The 13,603-nt window shown below is 42.3% G+C and overlaps 1 protein-coding gene across 2 annotated transcripts in view; it reads right to left on the bottom strand.

Moving 5' to 3' along the window:
• Nucleotides 1–98: 98 nt before the first annotated feature.
• LRRC3C (leucine rich repeat containing 3C) overlaps nucleotides 99–13,603 on the bottom strand; it is a 42,077-nt gene continuing 28,572 nt past the window's right edge. For both annotated transcript variants that reach the window (XM_074261409.1, XM_074261410.1), the window contains exons 2-5: nucleotides 3,158–3,296; nucleotides 2,712–2,751; nucleotides 1,049–2,399; nucleotides 99–912 (exon numbers count right to left, since the gene is read on the bottom strand). In XM_074261409.1, coding sequence (XP_074117510.1) covers nucleotides 1,598–2,362 — 765 coding nt within the window. In that variant the 5' untranslated portion in view covers nucleotides 2,363–2,399; nucleotides 2,712–2,751; nucleotides 3,158–3,296 and the 3' untranslated portion in view covers nucleotides 99–912; nucleotides 1,049–1,597. The remainder of the gene's footprint in view (nucleotides 913–1,048; nucleotides 2,400–2,711; nucleotides 2,752–3,157; nucleotides 3,297–13,603) is intronic.

Here is a 13,603-nt window from a genome sequence, read left to right as displayed (position 1 = left end):
CCCAGCCTGCCCCTAGGGAGGGGGAAAGGAAGGGCACTGGAAGGAGGAGGTGAATGTGACAGTGTTTACATGGGGGGGGGGTGCAGGGCAGAGGAAGACAGCATCTCAAAGAGTGCCCACGAAAAGATTGTGTCCTTTCCCCCAAGAGAGAACAACAAAATGGCTGGTCATCAGTGCAACCTATTTGTGAGCCAAGAGAATGCAAGGTCCCTGGTATTTTTGAGTGGTTGAATTTGTCTATGTGGGGAATGGGCCATTAGATTTCTACTATTTCATAGGGAAGGAGACAGATTTCAATCCCTTCTAGGTCAATCTAGAAGAGATCAGAAGTAATACAGAGCCCATTCACCCAAAAGATTGGATATAATTTTTTTTTTGGAAGAGGAGAGGGTGGGATGGTCTAAGGCAAAAAGAGTGTGGGTGTAGATATCAGAAAAGAGGTCAAGAAGAAAGGGGCCAGAGGTGGGTGAGAGTGGATAGAAATTAAGTGATAAGGGAGGAACCAGATCTTCATCTTTTATGAACTCCTACTCCTTGACTCTACCCATAAATCTATATCCCACATAGGGTGGGGACACTGAGAAGATGGTCCTTATCTCCTGTTTCCAATACTGGCACCCACAAGCCGTCCAGAGACAGCCCTTCTCCCAGAGACAGTTTATGGATGCCGGGGGAAGGAAAAGGCATTTTGAGATGCTGCCAAGGAGCTGTAAGGGTCATTTCATCTCACTGGCAGCCAATTCTACCCAGAGTCTTCTGGAACTTCTGTTAAACTCTAAGCAGATTCAAGTTCAGAGTTCAATCCTCGCCCCTTCTTCAGTTCCCTTGGGGAGAAGATAAGGAATGTTGGTCCTTCCCCTGTTGCTTTCTCTCTCTTCTCCAGAACTGGAGAGACTGGATGGATCCAGGTTGCTGAGATGATGATGTGAGGGGGTAGATAAAAGAAACTTAGTTAAATTGCCAATTTCATTCTACTGCTCAGTATCTGGGCATATCTTCTCATTTCCCATCCCCCAAGACTCCCCAGTATATCATCATTAATTCACACCTTAGTTCAAGTTTCTTGTTTCCCTGCTCAAATAGACTCTGGTATCAGGAGGTAGAAGGTGGGAGGAAAGGAGGAGATGAGACCAAGCACAGCATGGAGGTGGAGGTGAGGTTACCAGGGGAACTGTAAGCCAATCCTCCTTGCTCTGTTCACCACAGCAGGGAACTATGGGAAAGGCATTTGAGAAGCCAGTCTGATGCATGGTGAGCTCTCTTGTTTCTTGTGACAAGGGCAACCTTGTGTATAAGAACTAAGACAGGAAGGTGGGGTTCTGCATGGGGGATAGGGCTGGACCTAGAGTTGGCTGGGGGAAGGACATTGGATGAACTAAGGAAGAGAGAACCTGAGGATGGGAGATTGGGGTAGGAGAAAGGAGGTAGGGAGGGAAGAGGGTAATACTTAAGGGAGGTAGAGTCAGCTAGGAGGGGACAGAGAAGAGACAGAAGTAGATGGAACAGCAACATTAGGGACACAAGGGGTCTAAGGGGGGAAGGATGGAGAAGCAGAGGGTGGGAGGGAGGAGTGAAAGGGAAGGGAATGATCGAAGCATCAAATAACAGTGCTGAGCATGGATGAATCCTCCGAGCGGGCTGGCACGGTAGGAGGCAGTTTTGGTGGACGACGGGCCTCTTCCTGATTCCTCCGTACATAGTGAACAAGATAAGCCACAACTAGTGCCAGCCAGCCTCCCATGGTGACAAGCAGGGCAGCATCTGTGCCTCGCCGGGCTCCACCTCTCCCAGTCCCACACATTTCTGCTTCTATCAGTGACAGAAACTCCCGTCCCACCAGCTCTGGCCGGGCACTTGGTCCACAGACAATGCCCGCCCCAGTTTCTGGTGCCAACCTCACCCATCTCAGCACCTCCTGAAGGGCACAGTCACAGCGCCATGGATTGGCAGACAGATTCACTTGGATCTGTAGTTCTCTAAAGGCCTCAGCAGGCACAGATGTCAGTTGATTGGCAGAGAGATCCAGGTATCTCAGGGTGTTTCCCAGACCCTGGAAGGCAGCATCTGAGAGGCGGACAAGGACATTGTGCGACAGGTCTAGCTCAGCCAGGGCAGGAAGATGCTGGAAGGCACCAGCAGGCACAGATGCCAGCCGATTGGCATCTAGGTAGAGTTTGCGGGTATCATTTGGGATGCCTAGAGGCACAGCAACCAGACCAGCTTGGCTGCACCGGAATGTACGTTCACCAGCTTCCTCTGCTACATAGCAACCCCGGGGAGGTGCCCAGGCACTGGGCATGGGACTCCCCATGTCCAGCAGCAGCAGCAGGAGAAGGGAAAGATGAATGGTTGGCAGGATCATGACCACAGATTGACATAGTTCTCGGGCTACGTAGGACCTGAAAAAGGTAATTCCCCCACCCCAATAAAAAATAAAATTAAAAAATAACCCCTGTGATTCTGCTTGGGGGGGGTATCTAGGAAGGAATCCTAGCCCTTGTTTTGTAGGATCTGTCTTGGTCTGGGCAGGGTGGGATCTCTATACATTCTATCCAAAGGGTCCTTAGGACATACAGGGGTCCCTCTGGGATCTTTGTCTGAGATCCATTTATTAGGTGACTGGGAGTCTGGGGAGTCCTAAATATCTGCCTTTCCTTATGTTTCTGTCCCCTTATTTGGAACATTGTTTTCTGCCCTACCCCCATACCTACCTGTACGACTGGCAGGGTAGTCAGGCAGATCTCCGTGATGCTAGATTTCAGTTGACATTAAAGGGATAAGGAAAAATGAGACAAGATCCAGACCAGTTGGAGAGACTTAAGCCTTCTCCCTTCTGGCTCCTGCCCCCATCTTCTCTCAACTAATCTTTTCACTAACTTTACCCACCCTACATCCCTTCCCTACTATAGGACCTTCCTTTCTTTTCCCCTTTTTTGCTTGAAATTTCTCACCCCAGCCAGGACGAGAACTTGCTTCTCTGCAGCTTTTGCGTCTCTTGGAAAGAGCTGTCTCCCTTCAGCTCAAAATGGGAAACCCCAGTATCTTCCAGGAACCAAGTCAAGCAATTAGAATAGGGAGTGTGCTGGGACAGTGTTGGGTTTCTCCCCCTTTCTCCCCCCCATGTGACTCTAAAGCCAGAACCAGATGCTTTGGTTACCTGAGCAGAGACAGCAGTTCACGATGGTGTTAGGCTGTCTATACCCCTGACAACATCTTTGATCTCTGAAAGTGTTAGGCCACTCTGTCTACATTTCTGCTGAGGCTGGTTCTCTGTGGCTCTGATTTTGGATTTACAGCTAAAGAAAAAGCCACAAGAAATAATGGCTTTAATAAGATGACAGCTCTAGTGCTGGAAGCTCATCTCCAATCTCATGAGTCCTAAGGAAGTTAAAGACTGCCCCAACATCAGTAATTGGCAGTGTGATTTGAACGGAGGTCTTCCAACTTGATCATCAATGTCCTTTCCACTTTGTCAAGCTGCCTGCCTCCTTTAGTTTTGGTAGGACCTTCTGCTATGGCAACCTAAACTTCTCTCAAGATTCTGACTTGGCCCCCTCACCCATGGCAGCATGGCTGTTCTTCATAGTGACATTCTCCTATAGCAAATCAAAACCTAACAGTACCCCCTGATTTCCTGACACTTTCCCCAGGTAACACCAGCCCCAACCCAACTCCTAACTTCAGTGCCCTATTCACCTGTATGAGGGAGTGAGGAGGTGAGTTTCCCATGTTGCTTCCATGGGGGAAAAAATCCCCCTCTCAACCCACACTCAGGCCCTGGCTGACTGCCTCATTTGCTTCCTCCTCCAACCTTTTGGCACCCTTGGCTTCCACCTAGGCTGTCTCATGTCTCACTCCTACCCACATGCCATAGACTTCCTGCCATCAGTACCACACAGCACCCCCCACTCACATTCCAACCAGCTGTGGGCAGGGAGGAAAACTTCTGCTCCTAGAGCATGGGTCTCTCACCTCTAAGAAACTGAAAGACAGGGAAGACAAAGGGGTGTCTGTGTGTGTGTGTGTGTGTGTAAGTGTGTAGTGTAAGGAAGCATGAATACTAGAAATACAAGTGTGAGTAAGGCTTAATAGAATACTCATTAGTCAAAGGCCCTTCTCATTGAGGGGACCTGGGAAGCACTGGATTATAGATTTTGAACTAGAGGAGACCTTAGAAGCTGCTGAGTCCAATCTCTACATCTTACTGATGAGGAAACTGAGGTGAAGATAAAGTGATTTGGCCAAGATCACATATTTAGTGTTTGAGATGGCATTTGAACCCAGGCCTTTCTGACTCGAGTCCAGTGCCCTTTATAGTATATTAAAATGCTCTATTAGCTATGGAGAACATATTGTTTTGGCTATTTGTGAAGTTGTGTTATAATTCCAACATCTGTGAAATAACATGTTGACAAAAGTTTGTGCTCTATTGATTAGGATCCTGAAGTCCCTTCCTGAAAACCTCTTTCCTCATGAATCCTGCCCATAAATAGCTATTTTCTGCCCTGTGTCTTTTGCTTCTCTGCCCTCCATTACTCTGGCAACATAACATGTCCCTACCCACTGATCCTCCTTCCCTTATGCTGTATCCTTAGTTTGATTCACACCTCCATGGAGCCCCTTCCCATCCTCAAAAAATTTCAAGATTTGCTGTGGGAGTTTGAGTAAATTATTCCCTCTTTGGACCTTAGTTTCCTTTGTAAAATGAAAAGATTGGTTTAGATGATCCCTAAGGTCCCTCCTAGCTTTAATGTTCTATGACTCCCAAGTTTTTTTTGATTGGACCAGTTCAGTAAAACTTATGAGAAAGATGAGAGGAGAGGCTATCTCTCAGGAAGAAGCAACAGCCCATATTGGAAGGAAGTGAATGTGAGTAACATGAGCTCAAAGGAGCTGGAACTAAATGGATTGGTTGGAAAGGCTGCTGGACTCACTCCTGGAGCGTTAGAGCATGGACACTTTGAAAGGTTGTTGCCACTTTTGGGTCCTGGGACATTCTGCAGGTTTGGGTCGGCTTCTGGTCATTGGATCTGGGCAGTGGCATGCCAGTTCTGCACCCACATCTGCCCTCCCTAATGCCTCTGGAGGTACCCGTTTGGCTCCCACCCTCACCTACACATCCCCCAGAGAGCAGTGGGAGGCAGGGCTAATATCCTCAGGTTGTTGCCACTTCCCAGGAGGAACTACCCATCCTCTGCTCTAATCTAGGCTTTTGCAACTTGAAAAGCTTTGCAGGGGCAGAGGATCCCTTTCTTAGCCAGGCTGGCCCTCAACCAGTGAAGTGGGTCCTCCGTCTGTGGACCTTTGCTCCTGCCTTGTATTTTCCCCCTCCCAATTGCTCACTTTTACTTATGTCCCTTTTTCTTTTACATCCCAGTTTCCCGATATGCCCCTCCCTCTGTATGGAATCCTCCCTTTATAGGTACAGGGAGGAGTTGGTTTCTGATCATTAATTCAGCCCCATCATGGAGATATCACTTTCACTGTAAAGCTGTGGCCATGGAGCAAGTTTCTCCTTTACTGAATTGGTAGGGACAATACCATTGGTTAGATGATAATTGGCCACGCCCTCAGGGCCCTTAAAGGCCTGGTGCTCATCTGTACGTCAGTCAGTTACTGCTAGGAGCAGCTTGGTGAGTGCTCCCTCTCTCCAGGAAGGGATTAGGCGGAGGAGAGAACCATAGCACTGAATTGTGGGATGAAACTACTTGCACTTTGGGGCAACTAGGTGGTGCAATGGAAAGAAGACAGCCCTGAAGTCAGGAGGACCTGAGTTCAAATTTGGCTTCAAATACTTGCTACTTACTAGCTGTGTGACCCTGGGCAAGTCACTTAACCCCTATTGCCTCTCAAAAAAAGAAACTTCAGCCAGTGGATCAACTATCAGTTTGGGAGAGAGCTCAAGGCACAAGGAGGACTGGCACCTACCATGTGACAGGCACTGTACTAAGCACTTTTTATAAATATCTCATTTAATCCTCCCCAAACCCTCTATGGCAGGTGCTATTATTATCCCCATTCTACAGTTCAAAAAACTAAGCCAGAGGCTATAACTTGCCCGGGGTCACACATGTAGTATGTATCTAAGACCACTGAACTCAAGGCTTCCTGACTATTTTTATCATCTAACTTCAAGGGAAAAGTGCTGTGGGGAGAGAAGATGAGATACACACAGACACAAATAGATACAAAGACAGAATAGAGCAAGAGGAAAGACAAGTGACAAAGAGGAGGGGAAGAGAGAGAGGGAGAGACACACAGAGACACAGAAAGCACGCCTGATCTCCAAGCCATAGTTTACAAAGCTGCCAAATAATGCTCCTAAAGCATGAGTCTTACCCAATCATTTCCTTGCTCCAGAAGACCCTATTGCTTCTAGGATGAATGAAATGCAAACTTCTTGTTCATTTAAAGCCATTTATAGGGGCAGCTAGGGGGCGCAGTATTTAGAGCACCAGTCCGGTAGTCAGGAGGATCTGAGTTCAATTCTGGTCTCAGACACTTAACACTTCCTAACTGTGTGACCCTGGGCAAGTCACTTAACCCCAGCCTCAGGGGAAAAAAGCCATTTACAATTTGTCTCTATTCAAGCTTTCCAGATATCAAATGTCTCTGCCTCCCACATTGTCCGACTTGATGCACTCCGTACAGGTTTTCTAATTAACGCATGCAATGCTCATCCTCACTTGCAACTTGGAACCTATAGTGTCCTTCAAGGCTCAGCTCACCTATAAGAGACCTTTATTTTTAGAAACATTTTATCTGTGTATGTTGTTTCCGCTAGTGTAAGGGCCCTTTAAATGGGCGGACACAGTGCATCGGGAGATTGAGGCCCAGAAGTAATTTCTGTGGATATTAGGACTGCCCTTGGGCGGGATCCTGGCCATATTGAGATAGTTTTGTAATGGGTGACTCTCTCGCTGATTGGCTGTGTGTGTGACCTCACAGGCCCTATATAAGCCCACTGCAGGCAGCAACTGCCCTCTTTAACCTCCTGCTGTTCACCCTGGCTCCTAGCCTGGGTGGCCAAGCCAAGATGGGTAGCCGAAAGAGGTAAGGATTTTGGTAGTGAACACGTGGGTCTTCTGACCAGGTGTTCACTCAGGAACCAACAAGTCAGGGCATCAGCTAGGGCATTATGTGAGTAGGTATAATAAAGGCTTTTAAGATTACACGTGGTTGTTCTTGAGTGCGCTACCGGTTATTAAGCTATAGATTCAAGAGATTGTGGCCAGAGACCTTAGAAGGCCTCAGAGGAGGCGAGCCGGGTAGAGCTCACACTGCAAAGGACAGTGGTCAAAGGTACTCTGGTGGGTCTAGGACAGACTAGTAATTGTAACTGCCAGGAGAGCACGTTACACGCTAGTAAGCTCCTTGAGAGCAAAAAATTCTTTGTTTCCATTTCTGTATCCCCAGAATCTAGCACATTGTCTGGACCCTTTAATCCCTTATCTTCTGTCTCTTGGTATATAGCACTTTCCAAATTCCAGCACTGGAGAGCTCCTACCATCTGCCATCTCTGATTAAAGAAGTTATACAACTGTGTTTAATGAGTTCACCACAAATAAGTATTATCTAATCTCAACCAAATCTTCATTGTTTTTTGGTCTTTTTTTAATTTTAATTTTAATTTTTCCCCAAGTTCTCATTATTGCATGCCAGTCCCTGACTATCACACTCCTTCCACCACCTACACTATACCTTCTTCAAAGGAAGGCTCAGCAGAAGACTTAGACTCATACTACAAAAATAATTGAGGCCATCTGTTTCAGGCTTCCTCAAATCCCCACTTCTACACCTCAAATTCCCTGAAGAACAAACACTATCCTTTATTCTCTCCTCCTTTGTTCCACTTATAAAGAAGTAGACTTTTTTTTTTTCTTTTTGGCCAACTGTAACCCTCTCTGTTGTATTCTTGATTCATTTTCTCCTGCCCCAGTTTCTTCCTTTGTGGCCCTCCCTTTGTGATCACCACAGCCCTTTATTCCAAACCATTTGCTCCATCTCTCCTGCCTACAAACATGTTCAGATCTACCTCATCCTTCACTTGATCCTACCATCTTCATAAACTTTATCTCTTCTCCTTTTCAGTACCAAAATTGTGGAAAAAATTGTCCATAGTTATTCTCCCTTTCCACTTATTTCTTAATTCCTTTCAATCTTGCTTGAATCCCATCACTTGACTGAAACTACTCTCTCTAAGATCACCAACCCTGTATTTTCCGTGACTCTCTGCAACATTCGGCAATTTGACCTTCACCTCCTCCTGGATACACTGTCATCTCTTGAGTTTTTGATACAGAACATTTACTAGTTTTCCTCCACATCTGAGTGCTTTTCAGTCTTCTTTGCTGGAGCCATATCCCACATCCTAAGGTTGAGTATTCTCAAGATTCTGCCCTATGCCTTATCTTTTCTTTTGCTACTCCTTTCTCTACTTCCTACTGCTCTTACTGGTTCCCATAGATTTCATTTTTATGAAAATCATTTTATGAAGTACTTAGCCAGTCTTCATGTCTCTCTTCAACTTCAAGCTCCTGTGGAAAAGCTCTTTTTTGATGTCCCATAGGCATCTTTGAACACAGTATGTCCTAAACAGAACTTAGGATCTTTCCTCCTATGTCTATCCTTTTTAAATTCTCTATTCCAAGGGCACTCCTATTCTTCTAAGCACCCTATGGTTGCAACCTTAAAGTTACTTTTGACTCTCATCATATTCAGTCAATTTCTAAATTATATCAACTTTACTTCCACAAACTATGCCTAAAGGATTATAAAACTGTGCATACCCTTTGAGCCAGCAGAGCCATTACTGGATCTGTATCCCAAAGAAATCATAAAGGAGTGAAAAAGGGCACACATGTGCAGAAATGTTTGTGGTAACCTTTTCAGTGGTTAAAAAAAAGAATTGGAAAATGAGCAGATGCCCATCAATTGGGAACTGGTAAATAAGTTGTGGTGTATGAAGGTAATAGAATATTATCGTTCTATAGAAAATGATCAACAAGCTGGTTTTAGAAAGGCCTGGAAAAATTTACATGAACTGGTGCTGAGCGAAACAAGCAGAACCAGGAATACATTATACACAATAACAGCAAAAATGTGCTATGATCAGCTATGAAAGACTTGGTTCTTCTCAGTGGTTCAGTGATCTAAATCAATCCCAATAGACTTTGGACAGAAAATGCCATCTGCATCCAGAAATAGAACTAAGAGGACTGAATGTAAATCAACGTGTGCTATGTTCACTTCTTCTGTTTTTTTTTTTTTTTTTTTTTTTTAATCTCTCCCATAGTTTTTCCCTTTTGCTCTGATTTTTCTTTCCCAACATGATTCATAAAGCAGTGTGTGTAAATAAATGAATAAATAAATTTTACACCTATATCATGTTTCAAAATCCATACCCTTTTCTCTATTTACTAAATCACCAGGTCCTCATCACTGTTTACCTGCACCATTTTAATAGTCTCCTAATTGGTTTTCCTTTATATCTTTTCCAATCCATAGTATCATTTTTTAAGTTAACATTTATAAAATATAACTCTGACCATTGTCATTCCTCTACTCCAGAAATTTCAAATGATAAGTGATCTAAGAATATAAACAGTTTTCAAAAATTAATAGAAATCTGGGTGACTATTTAAAAATGTATTTCTGTCTAAAGTTTATTGTGCAACAAGAAAATGATATTCACCCACATGTATTGTATCTAGACTATATTGTAACACATGTAAAATGTATGGGATTGCCTGTCATCGGGGGGAGGGAATAGAGGGAGGGGGGGATAATTTGGAAAAATGAATACAAGGGATAATATTATAAAAAATATATATATAATAAAAAATTATTAATTAAAAAAAATAAAAATAAAAATGTATTTCTGTATGGGACAGCGATGATCACAATCCAAATAAAAATCAGAGATTCTCAAGGTAAAAAATCAAAAAGAATTTATTATGATCTCACTGGAAAGGGCAACTCTTAACAGACACCTTGTCTTCAGTAAAGGAATGCCAAGTTCAGACTGAAAAACATAAGTTTATATAGACCCTAACTAGAAACCCCCATCCTTCTGATCAGTAAATAACAAGCTCTTTATACATTAAGTACTCAAATGTTAATTAAGAGGCTTGGGGGGGAGCAGCTCAGTAGTGCAGTGGATAGAGCACCAGCTCTGAAGTCTGGAGGACCTGAGTTCAAATGTGACCTCAGACACTTATCACTTCCTAGATGTGTGATACTGGGGCAATTAACCCCAAATGCCTCAGGCAAAAAAAAAAAAGAGGTGAGGGGAGATAGACTAGAGGGAAATTTTTTTGTTTATCTAAGATAATCTAACACCAGCAGCTTTTAGTTATAGCTCAATTTGTTATTGCAAAGCCACAAGGTACATTCTTATGAGAGATTTTCAGTCAGTTTATCCCATTCTTTCCAGATTATCAGTAGTAAGACAAATGTAAATTAAAACAATTCTGAGATTTCACCTCACATCTTGGAAATTACCAATAACCAAGAAATGAGACTAGTCAATGTTAGAGAGTAAGAAGACGAACCTTACTGGTGCAGCTATAAACTGCTCCAATAGTTCTTGCCATCAACCTGGAATTATATAAGAAAAATGACTAAATTGTTCAAATTTACCAAGCAGTCCATTGCTGAGTAGATAATGGAAGTCAAAGGCAGAAGAGTTCCAAAATGCACCAATTAAATCTAAGCAGCACTCTATTGCTATAGTAGAGGCCCAGAAACAAAATAGGTGCCTGATAATTGGAGGAAGCTTGGAAAAAACAAACTATGGTATATGTATATAATATATTACTGCATGCAGTAAGAGATGATGAAAATGAGAAGTTCAGTGAAATATGGAACAATTTGAAAGATTTCATGCAGAGTGAAATTAGAATATATATTATATATTATAACAAAACAATTTTCTCTGCCTTCACTAGATAGAAGGCTAAATGCTGTTTACAGATGCAGTTATTTTGTTCACTTTTTTTCCTCCATAATTTTTTTCATTGTTACAAGGAAAGGATTTGATTTGGATGGGGTACAAAAGGGACATTTCTACATCTCCTCCCCAAAATTTTATTTATTTTTTGAATAAAAATTATTTTTATTGAAGCTTTTCATTTTTCAAAATATATGCATAGATAATTCTGCAATATTAGCCCTTGCAAAACCTTGTGTTCCAGTTTTCCCCCCTTTTCTCCAGTCTCCCTCCCCTAGATGGCAAAGTAGTCCAATATATATTAAAAACATGGTAGAAATATGTTAAATTGGGGCAGCCAGGTGGCGCAGTGGATAGAGCACCAGCCTTGAATTCAGAAGGACCTGCGTTCAAATCTGGTCTCAGACACTTAACACTTCCTAGGACCCTGGGCAAGTCACTTAACCCCAGCCTCAGGGGAAAAAAAAAAAAAAGATCTCTTTGGGATATAAGCCCAATAGAAACACTATTGGGTCAAAGGGTATGCACAGTTTGATAACTTTTTGAGCATAGTTTCAAATATTTCTCCAGAATGGTTGGATCTGTTCTCAATTCCACCCATAAAGTATCAGTGTTCCAGTTTTCCCACATCCCCTCTAACATTCATCATTATCTTTTCCTGTCATCCAAGGTTTTATTTAAAAACAAAAGATATCAATTAAATGAATTCTGTTTAAAAGAAGCTTCAGTGGCTTTTCTCCAGAAAAGCAAAGAACAAAAACAACAGATCAACTCCTGTGATTGGCATTTAAAAGCTTTCTCAATCTGACTCCAGTCTATCGCTCCAGGCTTATCTCTCCTTACTCTCCCTTACACACTCCACATTCCAGACAAACAACTCTACCTGAGGGTTATTGCACAGAATAATGCTTTTGCTTCTGGCTGTACCTTGCTCAAGCTGTTGTTCCCTCAGGTCTCTGTAGAGCTTTCTCCTACTTTCTCCCTAGGTTCTTTCAAGGATTTAGTTAAGTACCATTTTCTAGAGGACTTTCTTGATTCACTCAAAGTGTGAATATCATAAGAAGAGAAATGAAATGTCTTACCCAAGGCACAGCAAGAAGGCTAGTGTCACTGTATCAGAATACATGTCACTCCTAAGAACTCCTAAGATGACTGGAAAAGTGGTGGTGGGGAAAGTTATGAAAAGCCTGTCAGGCAATCCAATCTATCCTCCATACAGCTGCCAAATTGATATTCCTAAAGCACCAGTCTGTCTAGCAGACAGACTCCTACTTATCTTGCAAGACTTATTTCACCTTATTTCCCCTCACATATTATATGCCCTACTCAATGTTCCTAGTATGTGGCACTCTATTTCCCATCTCTGATTTTGCATGGGATATTCTTGATGCTAGAAGCACATACCCTCCTCACCTTTCCCTCTTAGAATTCTTAGCATCTTTTGAAATCTTTTTTGATTTCCTTGTCCCCTTCCAGTTCCTCTTTATTGTGTATTAGATTTGTACTTTAGATCTATTTCTAAGTGTACCTTTGTTTTTAGTACGAAGGACAGAGGCAGGGCAAGATTCTTTTCCCTTGTCCTACCTCACTTATCCAGTAGGCTGAGTCAGCACTCTTTCCCCCATCAAAGTGCAATCTTTCTTTTCAGAAGATATAGCCTTGGGGAAAGGATCTGAACCTGGCTTCTGAACTTCGACCTCAGCATTAGGTAAAGCCTCAGGAGCCAGTCCAAGGTAAGAGAACAAGATTCTAAGTGTAGAAGAAAGCAAAATAAATAAATAAATAAATAAAAATAAAAAATTAAATTAAATTAAATTAAATTAAAGAAGGCAGAAGGAGTTTGGATGTTAGCCCAGTGTTAGTGATCTGTCCTTCCCCAAGTCAGCTTGATGTGCCATACAAATCAGAATGTTGTGATGTTCCTCTTGGAAAAGGGGAAACACTATAATCCTTCTTTCCCATCCCTGTGCCCTCCTTCCCCCATCTCGTTTTTGAGATACCTGCTTCTCTGAAGAAATTATTCTCTGCTAAGAACATCAATAAAACAGTTTTTAAAATACTTAAAATAAAACAAAAAATTCAGAAGGGGCAGAAACCTAAAGGACAATTTTATTGCCTTGCTAAATTTAATATATATATATATATATATATATTTTTTTTTTTAAAACCTCACAAAACCCTGCATGTTAAAAGATTTCACAGTCTCTCTTTTCTATTCCCCATTTTATATTGTAATGTCTGCATTTGCTGGTGATTATTAAGTTCATAACTTTTTTTAAAAATTAATTTTATAATTATAACTTTTTTTTGGACAGTACATATGCATAGGTAATTTTTTTTTTTTTTTTTACAACATTATTCCGTGTACTACCTTCTGTTCCGAATTTTTCCCCTCCTTCCCCCTAGATGGCAGGCATTCCCATACATATTAAATATCTTATAATATATCCTAGGTACAATATATATGTGCAGAGCCGAATTTTGTTGTTGTTGTTGCAAAGGAAGAATTGTATTTGGAAGGTAAAAATAATCTGAGAAGAAAAACAACAAAAAAAAATGCTCAGTTTACACTCATTTCCCAGTGTTCCTTTTCTGGGTGTAGCTGATTCTGTCCATCATTGGTCAATTGGAATTGGATTAGCTCTTCTCTAT

Source organism: Sminthopsis crassicaudata, chromosome 4 (assembly GCF_048593235.1).
Source record: "Sminthopsis crassicaudata isolate SCR6 chromosome 4, ASM4859323v1, whole genome shotgun sequence".
NCBI classification, from domain to species: domain Eukaryota; kingdom Metazoa; phylum Chordata; class Mammalia; order Dasyuromorphia; family Dasyuridae; genus Sminthopsis; species Sminthopsis crassicaudata.
The sequence above is the reverse complement of the archived record's forward strand: the minus strand, read 5'-3'. Positions and strand labels throughout refer to the sequence as shown.